General features: G+C 44.4%; 1 protein-coding gene across 10 annotated transcripts in view; it reads left to right on the top strand.

The window, feature by feature from the left end:
* The first annotated feature begins 7,310 nt into the window (after positions 1–7,310).
* Positions 7,311–11,241, top strand: part of SNAP91 (synaptosome associated protein 91) — a 168,389-nt gene continuing 164,458 nt past the window's right edge. For 9 of the 10 annotated variants that reach the window (XM_040238966.1, XM_040238956.1, XM_040238963.1 and 6 more), the window contains exons 1-2: positions 7,311–7,566; positions 8,776–8,935. In XM_040238966.1, the coding sequence (XP_040094900.1) occupies positions 8,806–8,935 (130 nt within the window). In that variant the 5' untranslated portion in view covers positions 7,311–7,566; positions 8,776–8,805. Of the gene's footprint in view, positions 7,567–7,654; positions 7,821–8,775; positions 8,936–11,241 lie in introns of those variants that run through there. The other variant, XM_040238957.1, reaches the window with a different exon arrangement.

Raw genomic sequence — 11,241 nt, 5'->3', positions numbered from 1 at the left:
AGTATTAAATCTGCTTATGTGTGAAAAGGCTCACATAGAGGATTTGGGAAAGATTTGCAGATCACGTACAACTCAACCTGGGTCTTGAAGGATGAGTAGAAGTTTACCTGGTATGTGAGAAAGAATATTCCAACCAGAGAAAATGCTTCACTGTGTTATTTTAATTTAGGCCCAAGTATTTTTTTGATTATATTTGGGGTAGTTCTCAATGAGTCAAGTGAATCACTTAACTTCATACTTCTGAGAGTATAGGTTTCTCTTATAGATTCTTCACAAGGGTTTATTTTTATGTGTCACTGTGGTAGTTGGTCCTCGAATGAACCTCCCAGTAATAGTCTCCTCCTCTTTAAACCTGGGCTGTCTGCATAGGTTGCTTTTGATCAATAGAACACAAGGGAACTGATGCTGCATGACCTTGGACTCAGGTTACAAGAAAATTTATAGCTTCCACCTAGGTTTCTTGGAATACTCATCTTGGGATGCTCCCTCTTGGAAGCCAGACTGCATGTAAGAAATGCAACTGCCCTGGACCACTTTCCCATGAGGAGCCCAAGCCACATAAAGATGCCCTGTGTTGGTACTCTGGTAGAAACCTCAGCTGAGCTCTCAGTGAGCAGCCAGCATCAAGTGCCAGGCATGTGAGTGAATAACCCATCTCAGGCAGCCCAGCAGGGACTTCTGTTGACCACAGCCCTGGCTGTCATCTGATTGCAACCACATGAAAGACTTCAAAGGAGAACGACCCAGAGGAGCCCTGTTCATTTACAGAACTTTACGAGAGAGCAAGAAGTTGCTTTTTAAGCCAAGGATGGTTGTACAATAACCAGAATGTGTATCAGAATAGCCACATGAGATTTAAATCAGGGAAGCAAAATGGAAAGACCATTTAAAAATTGTTCTAATTGTTATCATGCATTAAAATGTACATATTCCTTCAAATATGCCAACTGTCATGGAATTCATTTCTAGCCTGAAGGTGAAGCAGAACAAAACTTAATAAATATGTTTGTCCTGTCTTGGAATGTACTTTCTGTTCACTTACTTTCATTCTTAAATAACTTGAATGCCTTCATGGATAAAACGTATACTACCTAAGATGATCTAGTTGTTTGAACCTCAATCTCACTGATATTTTGTGCAACCTACTATTTTCTTGCTACCTTAGGATGCTCATCATTTTCATGGTCTCTTTCACTTGCCATCTCATAAAAGAGAAGCAATCTTTTTGTCTCCACACAAATGCATTCAGGATATAAAAATTTGCTTTTTGTTGCCAGTTAACTTTTGAGGTTGGATAAACATGTCACATTTGAGGGTGGAGGTGGATATATCCCAATATAGTTATATTTGCACCTCAGATTTTTTTTATACTTTGACAGAAAAGCATCCTTGGAATTAAATCTCCCTATAGTTTTACTTGAAGAAAGATATTAAGTTTTTAGAGAAAAATATAAATTCCACTTCCACCGCAGGTTGTTACCTGCAGCCATCAGATTTAGCTTTAGTTTTTTGTCCTCTTGTTGTATCTACTGTTGTATCTTGAAGACATTTGCCCTCACATGCTGGCAAACATTGTCTACATGTAATTATTGTTGGTTTGGTTTTCCTTTATTAAATCTGATCCTTATATGAAAATGTGTATTAAATCAGACATGCAGAAAAACATTTACATGGTAACATGTATATATATATATATATATATATATAGGCTCAGAAAATCTGAGTTCAATCTATTTTCTAAAAACATGTTTTGCATATCTACTGTATTCCACTTCTTTTCTGACCACTGAGAGAGGTCAAAGATTCTATCAATTTGTAAAAATATTGAATGTCAATGCTTATTCTTGCCTCAGATTGCTGAATATTATTTATTACGTCCTCAGGCCTGCAGAGGGAATATTTTGGTAAGCAATCATTTTTCTTTCTCTCAATTTATAACTTTTAGTCAATTTTCTCTTTCAACTTTCATGGTTGAAATTTCTAGGTTTTCCTAGAGATAAGAATCTGGCATTTCTTTATTGTTATTATTATTTTAAATTGGAGGATAACTGCTTTACCACGCTGTGTTAGTTTCTGTTGTACAACAATGTGAATCAGCTATAAGTATACATGTAACTCTTCCCTCTTGACCCTCCCTCCCAGCCCCTCATCCTACTCCTTTAGGTTATTACAGAGCACTGAGCTGAGTTTCCTGTATCACACAGCAGCTTCCCACTAGCTATTGATTTTGCACGATAGTGTAAATAGATCAATGCTACCCTCTCAATTCATCCCACCATCTCCTTCCCCCACTGTGTCTACAAGTCCTTTCTCATAATTTTTCTAGATTCCATACATATATGTGTCAATATCCAATATTTGTTTTTCTCTTTCTGACTTACTTCATTCTGTATGACAGACTCTAGGTTCATCCACCTCACTACAACTGACTCAATTTCATTCCTTTTTTATGGCTGAGTAATATTCCATCACGTATATGTACCACTTCTTCTATATCCATTCATCTGTCAGTGGACACCTAGATTGGTTCCATGCCCTGGTTCTTGCAAATAATGCTGCAGTGAACACTGGGGTGTATGTAGAAGTTGGCATTTCTTAATCTTTACCACTGGAAATATGCTGCTATTTTCAAAGCTTAGTAAGATTTTCTTCCAAAACAACCAATAACATTCAAAAGTTGGTTCTACCATTGACATGATTCACTAATTTTCATGACATTTCCATAGTTAGATTTTCAGACATTTTTCTGCTACAACCCATGACAGAGAGATGTTCATGTATAAATTTCCCTCTAATTTCTGCTTTTACCTATGTCCCACAAATTTTGATATGTAGTATTTTCATTATCTGGAGAATTCAAAGTAATCCAAATTTCCTGTAGGAAAGTCAGATCCATGGGTTATTTAGAATGTATTAATTAACAAACATGCAGTGATTTCTAGATATCTCTGTAATTGATTTTTAGTTAAATTCAACAGTAGTAAGAGAATGCAATTTGTATAATTACAATCCTTTTAAATTTATGAGACAAGCTCTATGGCTTGGAATGTGGTAACTATGCTATGAGCATTTAGAAAGACTGTTTGAGTGTAGCTCTTTGTAATTGTCAATTAAGTCGAATTGACTGACATCGTTATTTCAAATCATCTAAAATCTTACTGGTTTTCTACCTGTCTTATCAATGGAATGGTGTTGAAATCCTGAAGTATAATTGTGGATTTGCCTATTTCTCTTTACAATAATATTAGTTTTTGCTTCAGCCCATTTTGAAGCTCTTCTTTTCAATATATAAATATGTAAGATTGTCACATAGGCTCAAGGAATTTTATCTTTATGAAATGTGCTTTTTAAAAATTAATTTTTTATTGAGGGATAATTGCTTTACAGAATTTTGCTGTTTTCTGTCAAACCTCAACATGGATCAACCATAGGTATACATATATCCCCTCCCTTTTGAAGCTGCCCCCCTTCTCCCTCCCCACCCCACCCCTCTAGGTTGATACAGAGCCTCTGTTTGAGTTTCCTGAGCCACATAGCAAATTCCTGTTGGCTATCTATTTTACATATGGTAATGTAAGTTTCCATGTTACTCTTTCCATTCATCTCACCCTCTCCTCCCCTCTCCCCAAGTCCATAAGTCTTTTCTCTATGTCTGTTTCTCCACTGTTGCCCTGCAAATAAATTCTTCAGTACCATTTTTCTAGATTCCGTATATATGTGTTATAGTGTGGTATTTATCTTTCTCTTTCTGACTCACTTGACTCTGTATAATAGGTTCTAGGTTTATCCACCTCATTAGAACTGACTCAAATGCGTTCCATTTTAGGACTGAGCAATAGTCCATTGTGTATATATACCACAACTTCTTTATCCACTCACCTATTGATGGACATCTAGATTGTTTCCATGCTCTCAGTTCAGTTCAGTTCAGTCGCTCAGTCGTGTCCGACTCTTTGTGACCCCATGAATTGCAGCACATCAGGCCTGCCTGTCCATCACCAACTCCTGGAGTTTACCCAAACTCATGTGCATTGAGTCGGTGATGCCATCCAACCATCTCATCCTCTGTCGGTCCCCTTCTCCTCCTGCCCCCAATCCCTCCGAGCATCAGGGTCTTTTCCAATGAGTCAACTCTTCGCAAGAGGTGGCCAAAGTACTGGAGTTTCAGCTTTAGCATCAGTCCTTCCAATGAACACCCAGGACTGATCTCCTTTAGGATGGACTGGTTGGATCTCCTTGCAGTCCAAGGGACTTTCAAGAGTCTTCTCCAACACCACAGTTCAAAAGCATCAATTCTTCAGCACTCAGGTTTCTTCACAGTCCAACTCTCACATCCATACATGACCACTGGAAAAACCATAGCCTTGACTAGATGGACCTTTGTTGGCAAAGTAATGTCTCTGCTTTTGAATATGCTATCTAGGTTGGTCATAACTTTCCTTCCAAGGAATAAGCATCTTTTAATTTCATGGCTGCACTCACCATCTGCAGTGATTTTGGAGCCCCCAAAAATAAAGTCTGACACTGTTTCCACTGTTTCCCCATCTATTTGTCATGAAGAGATGGGACCAGATGCCATGCTCTAGCTATTGTAAATAGTGCTGCAATGAACAATGGGATATATGTGTCTCTTTCAATTTTGGTTTCCTCAGGGTATATGCCTAGGAGTGGGATTGCTGGGTCATATGGTGGTTTTATTCCTAGTTTTTTAAGGAATCTACATACTGTCTTCCATAGTGGTTGTATCAATTTACATTCTCAACAGCAGTGCAAGAGCGTTCCCTTTTCTCCACGTCCTCTCCAGCATTTATTGTTTGTAGACTTTTTGATGATGGCCATTCCGACCAGTGTGAGGTGATAGCTCACTGTAGCTTTGATTTGCATTTCTCTAACATTGAGCAAGGTTGAGTATCCTTTCATGTGTTTGTTAGCCATCTGTATGTCTTCTTTGAAGAAATGTCTGTTTAGGTCTTTTCCCCACTTTTTGATTAGGTTGTTTTTCTGGTCTTGAGTTGTATGAGCTGTTTGTATATTTTGGAAATTAGTCCTTTGTCAGTTGTTTCATTTGCTATTATTTTCTCCCATTCTGGGGGCTGTCTTTTTACCTTGCTTATAGTTTCCTTTGCTGTGCAAAAGCTTTTAAGTTTAATCAGGTCCCCTTGTTTACTTTTGTTTTTATTTTCATTACTCTAGGAGTAATGGGTCATAGAGAATCTTGCTTTGAATTATGTCATCGAGGGTTCTACCTATGTTTTCCTCTAAGAGTTTTAGAGTGTTCCTTCCTCTGCAATTTTTTGAAAGAGTTTTAGAAGGCTAGGCATTAGCTCTTCTCTAAATGTTTGATAGAATTCTCCTGTGAAGCCATCTGGTCCTGCTGCTGCTGCTGCTAAGTCGCTTCAGTAGAGTCCGACTGTGCAACCCCATAAACCAGCAGGCTCCCCCGTCCCTGGGATTCTCCAGGCAAGAACAATGGAGTGGGTTACCATTTCCTTCTCTAATGCATGAAAGTGAAAAGTGAAAGTGAAGTCGCTCAGTCATGTCCAACTCTTTGCGACCCTACCAGGCTTCTCTGTCCATGGGATTTTCCAGGCAAGGGTACTGGAGTGGGGTGCCATTGCCTTCTCCACATCTGGTCCTGGGCTTTTGTTTTTTGGGAGATTTTTGATCACAGCTCCAATTTCAGTGCTTGTAATTGGGTTGTTCATAATTTCTGTTTCTTTTTGCTTCAGTCTTAGAAGATTGAACTTTTCTAAGAATTTGTCCATTTTTTCCAGGTTATCTATTTTATTGCCATATAGTTGTTCATAATAGTCTCTTAGAATCTTTTGTATTTCTGCATTGTCTGTTGTAACCTCTCCTTTTCATGAAATGTGCATTTTAAATCTAATATTTTTATTATGCAGCCTGCTCTGTCTGATGACATTGCCATTCTAGATCTTTTTATCAGATTTATTGAGGTATAATTTACATACAATAAACTCACCAATTGGAAGAGTACAAACTAGTAAGCTTTGAGTAATATATACAGTTATGTAACTATTATTGCAATCATGATATAGAGCATTTTCATCACTCCAAAAATGTTAACTTCTGCCCCTTTGCAGTCTATCTCTTCCCCTACCCCTGGCATCTGACATGCTTTGTCTCTATAATTTTGCCTTTTCCAGAATGTTATATAATCACAACACAAGCAGCGTGTGGGGCTGGGCTTTTTTTGATGTAGCATAGTACACCTGAGACTCATTTATGTTGTTTGTTCCCTGTTATTGCTTAATAATATTGCACGTGTGGTTATACCACACTGTGTTTACCCGCTTACCACTAGAATGACATTCTTGCAGTGTGGTGTCACCATATAAAGCTGCTACAAAATTTGAGGACAAGGTTTTGAATGGAAGTTTTTTTTCCCCCCTTATTTAAATATCTAGGTGTGGTACTGCTAGGTATGGGAAGACCAACATTTAGAATCTGACAAAGGTAGTCTTGAGTTGTCTTCAGTCTTCACGCTTCCAATTAACGCTAGAATCAGTCCCAACAGTTACAAAATCATGCCTTTGCGTACTCAACCCTGAACCAAACGAAAGAAAGCATAAAACAAAGCCAGGAACAATGGCAAGAAAATTCACAAGTGACGTTCTCATCTCGATTCTACCGTGAGAATTTAAAGGTTTTTTTTTTTTTTTTTTTTTTTTAGTTTAAGGTAAACAGCAATCTCAGAAACTATCAGCACGTGAAACCATTAACGTAGCCAAAGCCCTGTTTAGAAATCCATGTATAGAATTCAAATACACTTAACACAAAGACTATATTCAAGTGCGAAAAATTAAAAGTGCAAAAGAGTTTTCCTTACGCACCTAAAAAACTACTCTGCATATGATCTGGAACGGGATCGATAGTCTTGTTAATTATGCGTCCTTGTAGTAGACTTCAGTATGCGTTTAAGACCAAAGTGGCGAGAGAATTAACTGCCCACGCGAGCTCCCAACTAAAACACAGACAAATGGAGGCGCTCCAAGGAGTTGAGGACGCACAGGTAACGGCCCTGTCGGCCAACAGAATTTGACATTTTTAAATCGTCCTGCCCATCGAGGCCTCTGCTGCCTTTGGCCGGCGGGCGAGTCAGCTGTAGGGGAGGAAGGGCTGGGTTCTTCCAGGCAGCGCGCCACGACGCCCCAGCCCCGGCGTCCACGGAGCAGAACTCGCGGACCTCACTAGGCGGGCTGCGCCAACGCCCCCGCCGCCCGGGCGCATCCTGCAGACGGCCGGCAGGTGTGCGCGGTGTGCGCGCGCGCGCAGTGCGTGCCGGGTGCGGGTCCAGGGAGCAGACGGGCTGCCGGGCGCCTCGCGGAGGGTGGTTGGCTGGGCGGGTGTCGGCCTCCCCGCCTCCCTCCTCCCTGCTCGCGCCTGCCGGGGATGCTCGCGCGCGGCCCCCTTGCCTGGAAGCTCGCGGCCCCGGGGGGGCGGCGTGTGTGAGTAGCTGGGAGGGGGCCGCGAGGCGCTGCGTGGAGAGCTCGCCCGGGTTTGTCCGCCGCCGTCACCTGACTCGTCGGAGCAACCACAGCTGAGGTGGGGGCGGGGATGGGGCCGCAGCGCGGAGGGCTGGGGAGACGCGGCAGCGGGCGGGTGCGGCTGGCTCCTGGGGCCACGGGCGGCGGGTGGAGGGACCGCGGAGCCGAGGGCGGGGGCTGGGCCGGGGCTGGAGGCATCGCGCCCCGGGGCACCGGGTCCGCGCGCGGCCGCACACACCCACCCGGCGCGACTTCCTTCGGCGACCCGGGCTCCGCTCATCCTGCGGCGGGCAGCGCCGCTCCTGGGGCGGGGTGAGTACCGGGGCGCCGGCTCGGGCCTCTCTGCGCGCTCGGGCCGCGCGGAGAGCGAGAGGGGATAATCCTAGGGCGCGAGGAAGGGCAGCGGCCGGCTGACAGCTCCGCGGCGTGCTCGAGGGCGGCCGGGGGGCTGGGCTGGGGCTGTCAGCCCTTCTGTACTCCGCTGTCAGGAGGGGCGAGGCGCTCCGAGACTCGGGCGCCTCCGCAGAGCCCCGGGGCGGCCCTTGCGGTGGGGCTTTGGGAACGAGGGGAGGGGGCTCCGGGCGGACGGCCTCGGCGGGGCCTCGGCGGGGCCCCGGAGACGGCGGCGAAGAGGGAAGGGGAAGCGGACGCGTAACATGGCGCAACGCTAGGATAATCGCCGCCGCGACCGAGCGGGGCCGAGCCGGTTGCTGCAGCGGCGCGGGGAGGAGGAGGGAGGCAGCCACGGCTTGGGTATCCGGTCCATTCTCCGAAGCCTGCGGGCTGCTCGGAGGAGACGCTGCGGCGGGGAGGCGAGAGGTGGGCGCAGGGCGGGCGCGGCGCCCAGGGAATAACCCGCACGCACACGGTGGCTGGTCTGGCACCGGAGATCAGGTTGCCGGGAAAGTGCTGTTGGACAGAGGGGCGCGGAGGGGTGAGGCGGGCTGCATGGGGGTGGGGTAGGGGAGGGAAGTGGAGGGTCGTTCGGGGACGTTGTCATGCCGGCGCCGGATCCGCGCTGAGGTTCCTGGAGGGGACCTTGTCTCGCTCAAGGCCTCCCCCCTCCCCCAGCCCCCGCCAGACCGCGTCGCCGGTGCGGGGCTTAGCGCGCTACTGGCTCCGGCAAGGTGGTACCAGGGCGGGGACGGAGAAGAGAGCCTCCGAGCGGCTGGAGGAGGCAAGGCCTGGGTGCTCGAAGGGTCAAGTCTGCGGCTTAAAGCAGGACCATCTTCCCCCACCCCCCCCGCTCCCCCCTCTTTCCCCGCAGAAGAGGAGGCGGTAGACGCGGCCGGAGAAGATGTCGGGCCAAACGCTCACGGATCGGATCGCCGCGGCTCAGTACAGCGTGACAGGCTCCGCTGTAGCCAGAGCGGTCTGCAAAGCCACTACTCATGAAGTGATGGGCCCCAAGAAAAAGCACCTGGACTGTAAGCCTCTCTTTATATAAGTGGGACATGCGCACGGCCGAGGCGCTCTGGACGCGTGCGGCGCGGCCTGGGCTCTCTGGCGGCTTCTGCTGCATCCATGCGACCTCGGAGCCGGCTGTCCCTCACTGAGCTCAGAATCTCCCACTGTCGAGGTGTCGCCGTGGGTCAGCCCTGAAACCTTGTCTTTGAGCCATTTTTTTTCTCCTGCTGACCTCCAAGGTTTTAGTGGAGAAAATAAATAAATATATATATACATATGTATATACATATGTATATATTTACAAACACACTTTAAGATACCAAGAAATTGTGTATTCTGGTTTAGGCGCTTTTCACCTTTTTTTTTTTTTTTTTAAGCCCCGTTTCACCCCGCCCCCCCTTCTCCAGTCCACATTAGAAGAAACCAGGGGTTGCACACTCCTAACCAAAATAACCAGGAAAATGGATTCTTGGGAGGTCAAATCTATCACCCTAGTTGTTTCCTACAATACATTTGGGGTAGTTTTTAAAATAGTGTCATCTCTTTCAGTGCTGCTGCTGAGGTTCAGTGCGTGTGTGTTGTATGTCACCACAGCAAACTGAAATAAAGTCAAGCTCCTGAATGAGGAAATTGCACTTCACAGATAATGGAGATTTCATTTTCCACATCCTGGCACACTTCTTTGTCCCATTCTCAGGAACTGCTGGGCGGAATGGCCATGCTGTGGCACAAAATGGTTGTGCTTTGCCAGCATTTGAGATGGTGCAATTTTAGATGAAAACATTCAGTTCATATTTTGTTTTAAAAAAACTTGGTTATTTGATGGGAAAGGCTTTAATCTAGTTTGGAATCTGTTTCTAAAGTAAAGATTTCATTGGATTAGCATAGTAAATGTTTTGTTATTGAAGGGCTAATAGGGACCCTTAGAAAAAGACTTTCACCTGCTTTGAGTAGTGAGGCTCCTCACAAGTAATAATATATTCTGTAGTTACTGTTCGGTCTTTTGGACCTGCTTAGACTCTATCCTCCTGTGTTGTTTGTTGGTAAAGATCAGTGTTGGCATGAGAGACATGGTGTAGCTGTACCCACTTTCCATCTGGCTTCCTTTGCCCATTTTCAGATTTTCTTATGCTTTAGGCCTTCCCCAGTGTGTGCTTTGTGCAGCTGAGAAAATGAAAGCACTGTAAGAATTGACTCTGGTCCTGGTACAAGCAAAGCTTGATGAAGCTTGTAGCTGGATGATGTAAGGATTCTCCAGGCTTACAAACCTGTTGTCTCATAAAAATGAATAATTTTGCTTCTAGAAGCTTGTCTGAGGGGGATACACCATTACTCTCTTCCTGAGAGAATCTTTTACAAAACGTGACTATGGTATTGCATGTTATCCATGCAGTGTGGGGTAAGAGAGGTCAGCTGGGCCAGGACCCCTAACACAAGTAGAAATTATAAATTCATGACCAGCTCGTTTTGCTGCAGTGTGCTGAATCATTTAGCCATGTTTCCATCAGTTTCCCCAACTCTGAAAGGATGACTCATGTCTGAAAGGTAGGTGTCAGTGTAGCCAATCCTCATAATAGAAAAAGCTATAGGTTGTGGATTTGCTAAATGGTTTGAAAATGATAGATCCATATGTTGATACCTTTCAGAGAACATTCAAAGGTTTGAGACTTTCCTTAAACATGTTTCAGAGAAAGACTGACTCTTCCACAGTCACCTTAATCTTTTGATCTTGGAAAATCTTTAAATTTTCCAGGTGGCTGGTTTTTCAGTATCGCTCTTATATGTTAGTGAGTGAGGTGATTCTGAAGATGTGGAATATAGGGGGAATATTCCATATTTAAATAAATCAGCTGAAGGAGGAACTTGTATCAGATTATTAAGATGAATAGTCGTAAGAGCTAAACATTTATTGAGCAGTTACTGTGTGCCAGGCACTGAGCTTTACATTTCTAATTTATCTTTGCTCAGTAGGTTCAGAGAAGGTAACTAATATTCATAGCTTTTAACAACTGCGCTTAACTACCATGTGTGGTTTTTTTAGTAATATTCTCTAGTGAGTGGGGGGAAAGGAACCATATGAACTGGAATGGTCCAATCTTCAGAATACCCATCCTGTGTGCATGGCTTTGTGTGAAACTGAGCATTACAACTCCACGTACTTATTTTAATTTTTATGATAGGCATGAAAATTATTTTTAAAAGTAAGCAAAAGCCAAGGACTGAGGAGCATTGGTCTTTCTCTTTAACATTTTACTTTTCCAATAAGCATAAAATAAATTATCTTCATTTAAAGTCAGCCTTAGGGTGGAATTTGGAAAGCTATGTA

Source organism: Oryx dammah, unplaced genomic scaffold (assembly GCF_014754425.2).
Source record: "Oryx dammah isolate SB20612 unplaced genomic scaffold, SCBI_Odam_1.1 HiC_scaffold_4, whole genome shotgun sequence".
NCBI lineage: Eukaryota > Metazoa > Chordata > Mammalia > Artiodactyla > Bovidae > Oryx > Oryx dammah.
The sequence above is the reverse complement of the archived record's forward strand: the minus strand, read 5'-3'. Positions and strand labels throughout refer to the sequence as shown.